The 17,178-nt window shown below is 34.7% G+C and overlaps 1 protein-coding gene across 5 annotated transcripts in view; it reads right to left on the bottom strand.

Moving 5' to 3' along the window:
* Positions 1-17,178, bottom strand: part of TRAF2 (TNF receptor associated factor 2) — a 66,298-nt gene that overhangs the window by 35,685 nt on the left and 13,435 nt on the right. For all 5 annotated transcript variants that reach the window (XR_004231937.1, XM_031951968.1, XM_031951965.1 and 2 more), the window contains 3 exons: positions 3,812-4,032; positions 3,082-3,160; positions 2,697-2,795 (listed from right to left, as the gene is read on the bottom strand). Coding sequence is in view for 4 of the 5 variants with exons in the window: in XM_031951968.1 (XP_031807828.1) it covers positions 2,697-2,795; positions 3,082-3,160; positions 3,812-4,032 (399 nt within the window). In the remaining variant the exon portion in view is untranslated. The remainder of the gene's footprint in view (positions 1-2,696; positions 2,796-3,081; positions 3,161-3,811; positions 4,033-17,178) is intronic.

The raw sequence follows: 17,178 nt of genomic DNA on the forward strand, positions 1-17,178 counted from the left end.
CGGTGACTCCATAGTCCTATTTTTCCAACATTCCCTGGAAATTATATTCTCTGTCCCTGAACTCTTGGGCTTCTTTCTACTTTTTACACATGGTACTACATCTCCCATCTCTGTACTCTTTCATTTCACCCCAAATGCCTGGAATGTGCCTCCTTCATAACTTTAAATATCACAGAATCATCTCTTCCTTCAGCACACAAATCCAGCATCTCTTTTCAAAATAAGCCTTTCCTCAGTGTTTCTGATATAGGTCTCATTTCTAAAATATATAAAAAAGTGTCAAACTTATAAGAATATGAGTCATTTCCCAAATGACAACTGCTCAAAGGATATGAACAATTTTTAGGTGATGAAATTAAAGCCATCTCTAGTCATATGAAAAGAAGTTGATCCCAAACACTAGCATTCCCTTCCTCCCTAATTGCTTTGTATTTAATTTGTTAGTATTTATTGTTACTATATTTATTCTGTAATTACTCATATGAGAGGCAATGTTGTATAGTGGATAGAATTGGCTAGGAAGCCAGGAAGACCTGGGTTAAAATCCTCTCTCTGATTTAGATTGACTATGTGATGCTGGGAGAGTGACTTGACCTCTCAGTGCTTTATTGCAAAGGCTTCTTAACCTTTTTTCACTCATGACCTCTTTTTGCCCGAGAAATTTTTATGTGACCCAGGTATTTGGTATATAAAATAGGCATATAAATCAAACATTTATTGATTAAAAAAAAAATCACAATTTCACAACCCCAACCTTCAGTTTACGTGAACCCATATGAAATCATGATCCACACTTTAAGAAGTTTGTTCTACTGCAACTCTTCAGAAACTACACTATAGAGAAAGTGTCCAGCTCATTGGTAGAGGGAGTTTTCTCACCCAAGAGTTATCTATGCCAATGCAATCAAATCCTTATCCTTAATGGTTGTCTTCAGAATTAAAAGGATTGTCATCCCAACCTTCACTGGTGCCCTCACCTGCACTGCCTAATACCCAGGGATATTAATAACCCCCTTGAATTCATTCTTCAGTGATTAACAAACTCATCTGGTTACACTCATCCCACCACCTCAATGATTCTGAAGGTTTTCCTGATATTATTCAAACATCTTTTCTGTCCCCACTAGTCCATTCCCTTATTCCTACCCTTTTCAACCCATCCACCTCAATATGTCACACTACAGTTACCCACCCCCTTTGACAGTGCTTTTGTGCTTCACAGGTAACAAATCTGCCTTTATCTTAAATTTTCTTTCCTATCCTATCTTCTGACCCTCATCAAGACATGATTTCCTTGTGATGATATGGTATCCCTGGCCACCCTTTCTAGCATTACTTTTCTTTCATTCATTTCCCTGATTCATAGGTTGAGGTAAAAGAGCTGAAATAATTTCTCCCTGTACTAGCATCACTTAGTAACTTCTCCTCCTTTGAGGTTTATTCACTCCATATCTATCACCCAAACAAAATCCTTATTCTTGATGTCTGCTGACTTCTTAGAAACTTCCCTTCCTTTTAAAATAGGCTCAGTGTTTGGTTCACTGTCTTTCCTTCTCAACTCTTCATACTAGCAGACTTCAATATACATAATGATACTCTTATTCCCTTAGACACTTTAACTGTCCAATTCAACAACTTAATTGTTACTTCACATAATCTATATTCTTCCACCCTCAGCTATACACAGGAATGGTCATACCTTTGATACTGCTATCATTAACAAATGTACTACCTTCCATGTTCATGCACTCCGAAATTCCTTTATCTGATCACGATCTATTGTCTTTGTAACTCTCCTTCTGTCTTGAAAACCCCAACCCTGTTCAATCTCACCATGATCTCTTTATTCTTTAAGTCTTTCCCAGGTCAACACCCCTGTGATAGTGATAAGTTTCCTTCCTTCCCCTATCTCAACCCTTTCCTTTGTAAACCAGTTCAACTCTACACTTCCCTTTTGTCTTGAGTTCCTTGTGCTTGTTATCCTGCTAGTCTTGTCCTTCCCAGCCTCAGCTTCACTCTCACCCTCCATTGCCTTCACTCCTCCTCATATGTTGTTGAGCAAAGCTGGAAAAATCAAAGCTCGTTGACTAAAGCCCCTACAAATTTATGTTACATCCTCTCAATTGGATTCTCACTGTGGCAAGGCGATCCCTTTCTGCCTGCCAGTCAGATCACACCTCACAACAGCTTTTCCAAACCCATCCTTCTTCAAACCTCCAGTGGCTCCCTTTCCTCTCTTTACCTTTTCAGCTAAGAGTCTTGGTTCATGTTTCACAGAAAAAAATTCTCCCTTCATCTCACATCACTCAAATGTAAACTCCTTGAGGTCAAGAACTAGCTTGAATTTCATACTTATATCTCCACTACTTAGCAAGGCAACGATGGGGCTCGGTGGGTAAGAGTGCTTAGCCTTACTTTCCTTGTATAATTAGGATAATAATAGCACTTACCTCACAGAGGGTTAAGATCAAACAAGATAACGTCTATGAAGCACTTAGTACAAAACCTGGCATTAGTAAACATTAAGTAGTAGTTAGGTAGTAGTAGTAGTGGTGGTAATGTGGGTAATAGCAGTGGTAGACTACTTGCCACATAATAAGCACTTAATAAATGCTTTTGCAGTTCGGTCATGTATCCACTAAGACATGCATAAAAAAGAACTACATGAAAGCAAATGGAAAAACTCCAATTTTTACCTCATATTCCTTTATAGTGCCTTTCCATGTGCAACCATCATTGACACAGATAGCTGGTAGGCTTTCTACCTCTCTTCGAGCAGCATTATCTGGAAAAGCCTTAGGAAAAAATAAAGAGATGATCCTCTGAGGTTATGATTTCCTCAAGAAAAAATATCTTGCAAAGAAAAAACACAAACAAACTCATTATCATCCATGAGCATAAGAACTGTCTGCTTCTGTCTTTATAACCTTAGCTAAGTCTCTTGACAGAATAGTTTCTTAATAAAATTTAAATGTTAAGAAATAATTGTATAACTCTAAAATTTTATCTTATGATCTCTGAAACCAAAGCAAATTCAATTTAGCAATTAAAGTATTTACAACTTAGAGAACTTTTACTTACCGAACTACTTTCTAAAATAGAAATGCCTTCTTCATATATTCCCTCCTGAATGCAGGCAGCACAATTCTGAGGCCCAGTGCTTATGAAAATAGAGAAGAAATATGCCCTTACAAATATCCTGACAAGGTACAATATCTGATAAATAAATGCTACCAAAATCATGATTTATTATTTCAGAAAAAACTAATTCTTATGTAAATTTAATGGAACCCCTAGTCTTCCAAAGCCATTATTCAACTAGTATTTATTTATTTAGCATCCACATCCTAATTTCCTACAACAATGACAAAAGAATATGTATAACTGACACTTCTCTCCTTGTAGCTTCTGACATGGCACTATTTCCTAATTCCTGTCTGTCCCCCATAAATGAAGTGTTCTCCTTCCTAATTCTGTCCTCCTGACTTTCTTTATATCCCAGATAAAATCTAATTCCTATTTTTTTCCTGATCTGCTTTAATGCTACTGCTTTCCCTCCAGTTGATAATTCTCAATTTATCCTATATGTAGTTTGTTGTACATAATTGTCTGTATGTTGTCTCCCTGTTAGACAGTGAGCTTCTTTAAAGAAAGGGCTGTCTTTTACTTTTCTTTGTATCCCTAGCACTTTACACAGTGCCTTACACATGAAAATTACCTAATAAATGCTCAAAGATAATTTTTGCAAAAGCAAAGAACACTTTATTCCCACTATGCTGGGTCTTAAAGTTTCAAAAATCATGATTAGTACCTTATGATGCTGGTCAGACAATAAGAGCAGTAACGATGTCCACACTGAGCTTGAAATGGTCTTCTCAAAATGTTCTTGCATGCAGAGCAGAGATATTTATCTTCTAGTTTTGTTCCTAGGATATCCTTTGAAAATCCAGGCTGAAGCAAATCTAAAGAGCCTGGAGGAGTAGAATTTGCTGTTGCCATGTGAGCTACAACCCCCAAATGAGTTTCAAGACCCTGTAAGAGAAAACAGTAGATTATAGTTGAGATTTTTTATAAACTCTTGGGGGAAACAGTCCTTTAAGCAGAAAAGAACACAGTGTTCACCCAAAATTTAAGAGTTAGAAATTTATAACTATGAATCCCTAATCACAGAATTTTAGGATTGATAGGAACCCTAGAGATCATTAAGTTTACCTTCCTTTAGAAATCAGGAATTTCAAGGAAATTAAGGGACTTCTCCAACATTTTATATTTAGTAAAGGGAAGAACCAAGGCTAGTACCCATAAGTCCCAGTCCAATATAAATCAAACATGCTGGGTGAGGCTCCCTTTTCTTTTCAGAAAAGAAGCCTCAATTTCCAATCGTTCAATTTAGAGTGTTTTCATTTTTTAATATTCAAAGCTTACAGGAAAATAAGACTCTTTTGATTCTCTCACAACTCAAGTTTCAAAGCTGAATTGCTGGACAAGTTAAAGCTACCCCATACCTGATGGAGGGCAATCTAAGAATAGAACTCCCAAAATAGATAGGCTAAGATTGCCCTCATATACCCTACCTACATAGCATCAAATAATTTATATATAACAGGTTTTTTCCTATATATCTCAAAGTTCATAGAGCGCTATTGGCCTGGTTTACGCCCTCCATTCAATAAAAATGTTTACCAGATCAGAATGAAGTAAGCAGAAGCTATAGAACAATTTATATAATAACAATATTATAAAAACAATTTTGAAAAACTTGATAACTGATCAATGTGCTGATCAACTGATTCTAGAGGACTAGGGATAAAACACATTAGCCATATTTTGACAGAGTGTATAGACTTAAGATGTAAAATAAAATGTATGCTTTTAGAAAAATACAACATGGGGAAGTGTTTTACCTGACCATGCCTATTTATTATAAAAGCTTTGGGAGTTTTCACCAACCATGGGATATGTGATAAGCTTGAGGGGAAATGAAGAAAATAGAGGAAAAGAAAAGAAAGGGGAAGGGAGGAAAGAAAGTATCACTGAAGAATCATTTCTTTCTTTCTTTCTTTTCTTTTTTTTTTACAATATAGGGAAAAGAAACAGAAGGAAAGCCAAAAGGAATCACAGGTAAATGACAATTTTCAAAGTTTCATAATTATTTTATTACATACTTTAAAAAGCAAGCTCTACACAATAAATTCGCTGTTTGATATGCAATAACTTCCTTTTATTCTACAATGTATATGGAAATATTAATTTTATTTGATGTTAAGTCAGAATAAGAAAAAATAATAGCGTTTCTTCTGTGATGACAAGACCTTCCTTTAAAAAAAAAAAAAAAAAAAAAAGGAATAAACAAGGGAACATAATAAATCAACCCTGACTATTGAGAGATTGGTAATGAAGGTCTTTTGCTTCAAATGTCAGGTTTTAGCAAATGAAACAAAATTTCAAATTTATGTTATCCTTTATAAAAATTCCTATAAAATCTGCAAAGGGATAAGGTCAAAAGTGCGATCTAAAAATGAAACTTTAGATTATACATATGTGATGTTCTTTTACATGTGTTTTATAAATCTTCCAATAGAAGATAAAAGTCTTTAAGGGCAAGAAATATTTCCTTTTGCCTTTGTTTCTAGGATTACCAGTACTGGGTCTATAACAAAGCAGGGATCTTTGATTGGCCAATCAAAGAGAGCCAAAGTGATTTGGATTTCAGACACAGTGCTAACTCATTATATAGTTAAATACAAAATGAAGATAGGTTGATACGAGTTCTTGCTGAAATTATACTAGCCCTATATGACCATCATTTTCTTTTCTAGATGTTCACTAATCTTTGCCTTTATTTTTCTAAATTATCAAGAATAAAATACAGGTATATTAAGTCCATTGTTTGAAGATTCTTCTCCCAAGATTCTTTTCCTCTTCATTTTTTAGAAAACAGAAACAACATTTGTACTCTTTTGGTCTTTCCTGTTCTTCAATCTTGCAAAGATCACAAATAGTAGATTGGTAATCTTATCTACTAGTTCTTTTAGTTTCAAATATCTGTGATTTCATTGGTATGGGTTTCTTCTTCCACCAACATAGTTTTACAATTCAAATTCTTCATATGGTTATTTAAAAATTCATCAACCTAAAGTCAATCTGGTGATTAACTTTTGTGAACTTAGCCTTATCCTTTGACATCAGTATACTCTCAAGGCCTCTATGATGATTTTTAAGTTTTAAAATGATATATTACTTTTGATGTCACCTTAATTTCTGAAAATATCCAAAGGTACTTATTTCTCTGTTGCAGCAACAGTAAAATAAAAATAAGAGGAATTCAATAAAATTAACATAAATCAAATATAAAAAATTCTACACATTTTTTCATGTCTGCAAAAAAGGGAGGTACTTTTTCCCCCCCACCTTCAGGGGGACAAGTTTGGTTATTAAAATTAAAGAGCATTAAGTTTCAATTTCTTTTGTTCTCATTTCCTGTGTGCTATAAATATTGTTTCCCTGGTCCTGGTTACTTCACTTTACAATCCATCTAAGTTTTTCCTTGTTTCTCTGAATTCTTTATATCCATCATTTTTATGGTGTAATAATATTCCATTAAATTTACATAACAATTTTGAGGTATTTAAGTCTAACTATATCATTTTTCCTACTCAATAAACTCCAGTGACTGTTACCTTCAGTTCCACTGAACACTTTTCATAAAATCTGGTCTCCTCTCTGTAATATTCTTATTACTCTTATTGCCATGCCACATTATTCAAGTATTGTAACTTGCTAGCTGTTTTTCACACAAAACATAAACCTCCACTAGCTGTAGTCCCTCTTCATGTCTGGAGTGCTCAGATTCCTCACCTCTGCCTTTTCACTTCCTTGGCTCTTATTCAATTTAAATCCTACCTTCTGGAGAAGGCCTTTTTGATCACCCCCCTCCACCCTCAGTGTGCCTGTGCCTCCCCTTCTGAGAGCACTGTTTTGAATGTATCTAGTAATGTAATGTCTCCTCCTTGAGAAAAAGAACAAAAAGTTTTCATTCCTGGCACTAAGCACAACATTTAATGAATGTCTGCTAAATGACTGATCATTTCCCAACTAATTGTCTATTCTCAACTGTTCTCTACAGACCTCTCTTCTCCTCAACTCCTGCCCTCATAATAGGTACTGTCATTCAAAAACCTTAATCATTTTGTTCTTCAACTTCCCATTAACTACTCTTCCATTGTAATTCACTCACATATAAAAATAAAAATGGTCATACCCTGGATCTTATCATCACAAAAAAGTACTATCTCCTTTTAGAGAATTCTGAAATCCACTCATTATCTATTCCTCTCCACTTCTCCCTCTACTACACCTTAATTTTTGTCTACACCAAGATCTTCAACCCTTAACTCCTCAATTCTTTGTTAACACTTTCACTTCTTTTCCCCATTTGATCCTAGGTGAAGTAATTCAACTCAACTTTGTCCAAATACCAAATACCCTTAACATTTACTGAATGTGTCTTGCTGAGCCTTAGCTTCGGTTCACTCCTACACAATGCTGCTGAATGAAAACAGAAAATCACACTATTATTCTGACTGGGTGCACTACAAATTTTTATTGTACAACTTCAACTTGACCTCATTTTTCCAAGCAATGCTTTATAATTCTTACTGATTCACCAACCCACTCTTCGCAGTGGCTCTTCTAAACCTTTTCATCCCATCTTAAGTTTCCCATGGCTTCTCCCCCTCCCCACCGTGAGAATGTCACCTCATATTTTACAGAAAAAATTGAAGCCATTCACTGTGAGATCGCTCTGATTCCTTTTCATTATTTTATGCCACTCAGATACCACCTTCTACTACTGCTACCTCAAATGATAAAGTTGCTTTACTCTTTCCCAAGACTATTTGTTCTCTACTTGCTCAAGTAATATCATTCCATCCTATCTCCTTTGACATTTGTTTTCAGTTTCTACCTGTTTAATGTCTCCCTCCCATACAAAAAACAAAAACAAAAACAAAAACAAAAAAACCAAATCCTCATCTGATCCTTCCATCCTTGCTAATTGTCATCTTATATATTTTGTCTGCCTTTTGTGACTACACTCCCAGAAAAGGCATCTATGTTGATGAACAAGTTGATTTCAGAAAGGCTTGGAAAGACCTACATGAACTGATACTAACTGAAGGGAGCAGAACCAGGAGAATATTGTACAAATGATAGCAACATTGTGATCAATGATGATCACATTATTAACCACACTTAGCTCTTCTTAGCAATATAGTGATCCAAGACAATTTCAATAGAAAATGCCATCTGTATCTAGAGAAACCTAATGTGGATCGAAGCATACCATCTTCACCTTTTTTTTTTTTTTTTAGTTTGCTTTTTTTCCTCATGATTTTCCCCTTTTCTGATTTTTCTTAAACAACATAACTATTACAAAAATACATTTAAAAGTATTATATAGATGGTTTGCTGTCTTGGGGAAAGAGGAAGAAAAAATATGTAATATGAAACTACAAAAGTGAATGTGGAAAACTATCTTTACATGTAACTGGAAAAATAAAATACCAATGAAGAAAAAAAAATAAAAGCCATCTCCATCTACAAGAGGTGGCTTTACTTTCTCTCCCGACTCTCAACTCCTTACAATCTAGCTTCTGACATTATTCCACTAAAACTGCTCTCTCCAAAATTATTATCTCTTAATTAACAAATCCAACGACTTTTTCTCTATTCTTATTGTCCTCATTGACCCCTTTGTAGTCTTTGATATTGTAGATCACTTTCCTCTTTTCACTGTTCTCTTTAGATATTCCGCATACTATTCAGCTTGGTTTTCCTACATCTCCAATTGTTCAGTCTCCTTAGATGAATCCTCATTCCAATTAAATCCTTTATGTGTCCCCCAAAATTCTGTCCTGGATGCTGTTCTCTTCTGTTCTCCCTTTATATCACTTACACTTGATGGTCTCATCAACTCCCATGGATTTTATTATTTACTAGCTCTGTGCTGATTCTCAAAACTATCTATCCTGCCCCAACCTCTCAACTGACATCCAATTTCATACTTGCACCTGCCTTTCAAACACCTCAAATTGGATGTCCAGTAGACACCTTAAACAGAACACATAAAAAGTAAACTCATTATTATTTTTCTCTCTAACCCATTTCTCACTCATGTCTTCCTTATTACTGTCAAGGGCAACACCATCCCTATACCTCTCAATCCCTAAGGCTCAGTGTTATGCCATCCTTAACTCCTCACTATCCCTCATTCTCCTGTATCCAAACTACTGCCAAGGCCTGTTGATTTCACCTTTGTAACAACATCTCTCCAACACACCCAATTTTCTCCTCTGACCTCATGCCTGGACTATTGCAATAACTTGCTAGTAATTACAAGTTTTCTTTTGTAATGCTCCTATAATTAAAAACCTCAATAATGATAAACTAAACTCTGGAAAAACTATTTCCAGGCAGACATTAGCATTTATACAAATGTAAGTTTCCCAACAGAACTTTACCAGGCTGCTTTGTCATTTTTACTTAATTTATTAGGAATGCACCTCATATTAAAATGTTGTTTAAAAGTCTTAATCCTATATTAACCACTTTTTTTTCCTAGTCTCTGTTCATCATTATTTAATTCTTTCAATTGTCTCACCACACAAATGGTTTCCTTCAAAGAAATCACAATAACTTCAAAGAACTCATTTTCAACAAAAGATTATATATATGTGCGTGTGCATATACACATAATATACTGTATAAACACAAATATATACACACATATATACGCTGTATGTCAAAAACACATGTATGTCAAAACACATGCATATTATTGTTAAAAACACATGAAAAGATCTCAATTTACAAAAGCAGGTAAATTAGGAAGGTAATTATGTCAAAAATAAATATCTGTTTCACAAAGGATTCTCTATTAGATTACGGTATATAGCAAGTCTCCTAAGTACATAGGTATGGGGGAATTTAAACCTAGCTCTTATTCTTCAGCAAAATAGTTTTTTTTTTTTTTTAAGAATTTTATACTTGAGTCATTGTTTTGCCTCCAATCCACAATAATCTCTTTAGTAAAGCGTAAAAATGTCTCTGCTCAGTTTGTGAACAAGCTGACGACTAAACTCCAAAATATAGGCATTTAACACCTCAAAAACTTTAAGCAGAAAGGCTTTAGTAGTTCCTTTTGAAAAGATTATCAAAACACCGAAATGTCCTATTTACATTAAATGTTCTTTAAACCTAAGTATTCTTGAAAAGCACATAAAAGGGCATTTCTACTTATATATACATATATAGCCTCACAAATTATGCTGACTCAAATAACCATATTGACTTCAGCAACCAATTTTCAAGCAATTAATAATAATGATAATTCCTCTTTACAGAGCATGCCAAAATGTTTTAAAAAAATAGTAAAGCTATTATTTTAAATTTATTTATTAAATATTAAATTCTTTTAATTAAATTAAATTTATAAAATAAATATTAAATATTTAATTTAATTTAAAAGCCTTAAAATACAAGTATTCACTTTTTAAAAAAAATGTTTTCATTCTCAAATTACCATGATTCACAAAGTGAACACTGCAAAAGACCACTTGTTAAATAATTTCTAATGGCTTTTTAAGAGTTCTACAAAAATAAACTATGTACTCCCTCCTAACCAGCAATATCTGTCAATAACAGTTCACAAACTCATTAAAACACAGAGCAGGAAGGGATTTTGCTTCTGGGAGGTATAACACCTAAAGAACTCTATCAGAGGAGACGGATGCTAATTTTTTAAACACCAGAAGAGAAAATACACTATCCCTTTTTAATAACAAATTTTAGTGTACACTATTCTTTTCTTAGTTCACATATGTCCCTCTCACCTTTCCCAACCAAATCATAAACTCCTTAAGGGCAAGGAAACTTGCATTTCTTTATTTTTCTAGATTATCTTAACATAATGCTGGACTCACAATTGCTACTTAGTACCTATTGGTTGACTGATGTATCCTTTCTTATCTTCTTCAACTTAAATTCATTTCATCCATCCTTAGAATGTTTAGCTAATGGTCCTATGTAAGCCTACAAGGAGAGGAATTTGGTGGAGGAAACAAAAATATTTTGGTTTCTAATGATATCTTTATGTATTATAATTTAAAATCTGTTTTTTGCATCACATTTCCATGATTTTGACTTAGTAGATACTTTTATTATTAAATGGTCTGCTTAAATATCTAATGCTCAAATCGGGGCTACCAAATAAAATATTCTGAATCCCACACCAGTGCTTTTTCAGGCCATCCATATTCAGTTAAGATTCGTGATTCCAGAATCTTCCTTAGGAAATACTTACTAGCCTACTGTTTCCTTTGTTGCATCATTATTCCATGTACTGTTCCCCTCTCCCCCCCAAATCTCTAGGTATATCCAAAAGTTCTATCCTGAGCTCTTTTTTCTCTATATATATCCTCTTTCTTAGTGATTGTTGACTTCCATGGATACATTTCTAAGCAGATGAATCCTAATTCATATATCCATCCCTAGACTGTCTTCTGAGTTGTATTCCCACAACACTAACTTTCTATTAGCCATTTCTAACTGGATGTTCCATAGACTTCTCAAACTCAACATATTCAAAACAGAATTCTGCTTTTTTTTCCCAAATCTATCCCTCCTCCTTTCTGACTTTCCTGATTCTGCCAAGAATAACACTAACCTTCTAGTCTTTAGAAGTTCTTCTCAAATCTTCAGTCTCCCTTACAACTTGATTTCCAATCAGTTATCACATTTATCAATTTTATCTTCACAACATCTCTCACATCTGTCTTTTCCCCACTATCATATGTGGGTTCTGTGTGGAATTCACTGAGTGCAAACACTCTCATGGGTATATAGCTTTAAACTATACTTTAATTGTGACTTGAGACTTTATAATAACAAATAGAGCTACAACTAAAAGTTACAGGCTTGTCCCCCTCTGGTTTCCCACCATCTTAATTAGCATTTAAGTACTTCTTTTAAAGGTGATGATGCCTTTGGATATCTACTGGTGTAGCAGTTAGTTCTTTAGGGAAATTTAAATTAAGAGTTTATTATTACTGACTTGTTTTAGATTTCTGGATTTAGGGCATAAACCTGGACTCCCTCAAAGGGAGAAAAGATCTAGGTGTGTGTGTGGGGGTTCTGTTCTATTTAATCTGATGTTTTGCAAAGTTTATGATTTGCACTTCTTTGCAGACAAACACCTTGTCCAATGGCAGCGATTGTAATAAACCCTTTTTTGCTTTTTCTTGCTCTGAAAGTCTCTGTTTTTGTGGTCAATACTGAACCACACAGTACTATTTTAATTCAGGTTCTCTTAACTGAACAATTAAAACAGCTTCTCAATTGGTTGTCTTCTCATCAGTCTTTACCCTATTCAATCCATACTCCTAAAACATAGGTCAGATCAGGTCAGATCATATCAATCCCCTTCTTAAAGAGCTCCAGAAGGTCCCTATTGTTGCTAGCATGATAATATGCACTCTTGTATTCAAAACTCTTCACAATCTGGCTCTACCCTACCTTTCCAAGCACTATGTATTACTTCCCTTCCCTTATCCTACACGATGCAACTAACCTGATGATTTGGTATCCTTTCCACCACATTCTTCATCTTTGCATCTTAACATACCTAGCTTCTTCCAAAGTTCAATTTAGATAATGCTACCTTCCACACGAAGCTTTTCTTGGTGCTAACTGCTTCCTAGTGGCCATTATCCTGTATTTATTTTATAGAGACTAAATATCTACTTCTATGTATACATTTTCTTCAGAATACAAGTTCCTCGAGGGCAGGAACTATTTTATTTTAATCTTTATAACTCTAGTGCCTAGAATATAGTGAACAAGTATTAAATGCTTGACTTATGAAATATACCAAATATAAATGACATGGTTGATGTAGACATCAGATTATGGTACACACAAAAAGTTGGGGCTGTCATATTGTGAACAATGGCCATTTTTGGGGGGAAAAAGGTAAATACATTTAAGGGAGTAGGTTATGGACAAGATGAAGGATACAATAGACATTAGGAAAGGTAAATATGAAATAGAGCATATGAAACACAAGTCCCTCAGTGGAACTCACAATTTCCCAGTAGAAAAAGTTTTACTGGTTGGCCCATGCCCGTAGTAGGCAGGCTAAATCTTGAAAGGGAGCTACCACCCTAAAAGTTAGTTAGTTGTAAGGAAAAAAAGTGGGATTGGGAAGCATAGTGGAGTTAGTGTAGATAGTGTAGATTTCCCATGGCATGGGAGAAGGGCAAGGGAAAAATCACCATGAGGCAGAGTGCCATGATAGACTGACCCAAAGGAAGGCAACAGTCATAGGATGGCCCATAAATAGATTTTATGGGGAAAATTTAACTTCAAAGACATTGATAAGGGGAGCCCCCAAACTCTCTCACTCTCTCTTGGACTTTGGGGAGGAAAGCTTGGACATCTATTGGATATATATATTTGAGGAAGTTTCCTCAGAGAAGCTCTCCCCTGAGAGACCCGCCCCAGAGAATCAAGATAAAGTAGTTTCATTCTATTATCTGGATGGGACTAGTTGAATCCAGGACCACTCCTATTTAGCTGGAGCTGGAGATCTAGATTTCTATCGACCTCTACTGAGTTGGAGATTAGTCTAGAGACACTACCTAGGGACACTTGGGACATATTCAATTAGAAGATTCTCTATTTTGATTTCAACTCAAACTGCTCCAGTCCCCACCAAGAGCTATCCATATAACAAGCTTCCTTCAGGTCAATTCCTTGCAGAGGACCTAATCATGCCAGGGAACCTCTCTCTCTCCTTGGCATAGCTGCGACCCTCTGCCTGCTGAAAAGACATTCTCTTTTCAGCATTATCCTCTCTTTATCTCTCTCACCTATTTCCCTAACAAGACCCTATCCCTCTTTACTTCTCTGTTGGGACCTTGCCACTAAGAAAGTCAGCTTGCAAAAACTGACTTCTCAGTTCCAATAATAAACTTCTTTTGCCAGTTTAACTTTTTGGATTCATAAATTCATTTAATGAGGACTTGCAATTACCAGAAGGGAGTTCCCACAACTCCTTGCCCTGAGCCCAATGTCATCATTTCTGGTTTCCTGACCAGGAATTGAGGGGAGACAAACCTCATCAATATGACTGAGATTTCTAACAAGGCATGGCAAGGTGAGGCTGCCCAAGAACTCTACAGAAGATAGGCTTCAAAAGTTGGATTTCTGACTAGAAGACCTTCCTGGAGAGTGGGACCATGGAGCTAAATCTCTATCATTGTGTTGTTCCAGCCTGCCTCAGGAATCAATTTTCTCAGTTCTTCAGTTTCACTCTGCCCAATACACCCACCATTCAGGACCTTATTACAGGTTTACCCCATTTTTTTTTTTTTTTTTTTTTTTTTGCATTTTGCTTTATTACTCTTCACAGAGAATATGTTGTTGTGTTTTAATAAACTGAAGATTTGTGGCAACTCTGCATTACCAAAGTCTATTGAATCATATTTCCAACAGTATGCATTTGCATATTGTCAGAGTTACACTTTGGTAATTGTTACAAGATTTCAAACATTTTCATCATTATTATATGTTACAGTAATCTGTAATCAGTGAACTTTGATGTTAATGATGTATTTTTGGGTGCCACAAATCATGCCTATTAAGACTGCAAATTTAATAAATGTGTGTTCTGACTGCTCCACTGACCTTCATTCCCAGTTTTTCTTCCATTCCTTGGGCCTTCCTACTCCTGAGACACAACAATATTGAAGAGTATTACATAAAGTATTACATAAACTTAGTTGGAGCAACAGAGTTGGATGGAGAGTACTGCCTCCCAATTCTGAAAGAAGTTCTACTGTGGATAAAATGCTATCAAGTAGCATCACATGCTACAGAGAAATCTTTCATGAAAGGAAGAGTCAACTGATGCAGCAAACTTCATTCAATTTAATCAAAAGCCTGCAAAAGATATTAGACTGAAATGTTGCTTGCAGTACTATTTATGAGATTAAAAATGAATTAAAGCTTTGGGACTTACTTAAAATGCAACTAGTTAGGTCAAACTAACAAAAATAAATCAAGCAAGCTACTGCTGCTAGTAGAATTTCCAATTCTGCAATTTCTGATTCTTGTTTATACATGCAACCTGAACAAGACAGGGAGGTGGAGGTACTTGCCTACAGCAATTACATTATTTTGTAATGTTATTATTTGTGTTGGTAACGTCTTTAAACCTCCATTTACTAAAGATTCAACTTTCGCTTACTATAAATAACCAAGATTTCCCACACCAGAATCTTCTTGCTGAAAAGGCAGAGACAAAGATATGGGCAAGAATCATTAAGAATCACTTTTGAAATCTGAAATTACAAATAATGCCATCATTTGAAACTAATCAATAATGACTAATATTTTCAAAGTACTTTTTTTATTATACAGAGTATCATTACACAGCACCAAGCAAAGGGTTTTTGTATTTGATCCTAGAAGTGATAGAGATTCACTGGAGCTTACTGAATGAGGAAATGACAAATGTCAGATCTATACTTTAGTAAAGTCATTTTGATGACTAACTTTTAGTTAGGTGCTTCTGTGAGCTGAATCTTAGGTTTAGTGCCACAACCACATTTCACTGCTCACCTTAGTTGCATTTTTAACAATGTGGTTTTAAAGAAAAGATAATCAAAAAAAAAAAAAAAAAAAAAAAAAACATAAAAATTACAACTCTAAAGCACACATTTCAGTATTATGTGTGCAACTTTAAAGATGTTAGAGATAACATGGTAGCTGTTGCTGAGAAGTTAAGACCCATTAAAACTAACAGTGAAATAGCATCAATATCGTGAAGTGCAAAGGAAAGTCAAAAAAGAAAAAACAATAAACTGTCCATGCAAAATAGCCTAAATAACACACACACACACACACACACACACACACACACACACACACCTTTAGCATTGGATTAAAAGGGATTGTTACTGACTGCTCTAGTGTAAAGTTGGAAGAACAGTTAAAAAAAAAAATACTAATCAATGCTGTGTTAAAAACAAAACAACCACCAAAAAAACCACACCCTAATAATTTATTATGAACATGACAGTACAAAGCCTGGAGTACTAAAGAATGTTTTTTGTTTGTTTGTTTTTTCCTGATGAGATTTCCTTATTCAATGTTAAAGCCAAAAACACCATTAAGAATATGTCCAGGTGAGCCTGTAAGAACTGGGAATCTTAATCAGAATACAAATCCATCCACTCAAAAAAAAAAAACAAAAAAAGTTTTAGGGGATTTAAAAAATTCCAGCATGCCTGAAAATCTTTTCCTCCTTGAAGTATTTGAGTTCTAGTAAATATAATATACAGAATTGTTTAAGAATTACAGAAATTCTAAAATAGAGCCAGATTATTTCAACATGATTATATACTATGCCACATATCACAGAAGAATAAGAAATCTGTCCAAGAGATGAAAATAAAAGTTTTCCTGATTTAAACTTAAATGAAAACCTATATGGCTATAATCAAGGCTAGACTTGGAAAGATGGAATGCTTGTTAAAAGTTGTGCTTATGATCCAATGTGATGTATGGTTTCATAATGAAATATTAAAGAATATGCCTCAAAACTGAAAACACAATCAAATTTTGTAAAACAAATGACTACAGCAAAAGGAAAACATGTTGTTTATTAAGGTTTGTTTAAATGTAAAAATGTGTAAACTTTACTGTAAAAGTCAATAAATGAATTTACTTTGTCCAAGTTAATTTGTACATTATTGCATTTAAATTTTTTTTTCTAAGTAAAACTGTATTATTGTCACCCTTGGTTTTTTCACTCTCTCCTTTCTCACTTGCTTACTATAAATAACCAAGATTTCCTACATCAGAATCTTCTAGCCAAAAAGGCAGGAAGACAGTGAGCAGGGCATGGGCAAGAACCATTAAGAAATCTGGGTTAGCTCACACTTTAGAGCAGACTGTAGACATTTCATCAATTTTCATAACATTTCTATGAAGTAGGTCTTGTACAATTATGCTTTTTTTTTTTTTTTTTTTTTTTACCAAGAAAAGAACTAGGATTGGAGCCCAGTTCTAATTAACTCTCTAGGTCACAGTTTAGATAACACTAATCTTAGATAG

Source organism: Sarcophilus harrisii, chromosome 2 (genome assembly GCF_902635505.1).
Source record: "Sarcophilus harrisii chromosome 2, mSarHar1.11, whole genome shotgun sequence".
In the NCBI taxonomy this organism is placed as follows: Eukaryota; Metazoa; Chordata; class Mammalia; order Dasyuromorphia; family Dasyuridae; genus Sarcophilus; species Sarcophilus harrisii.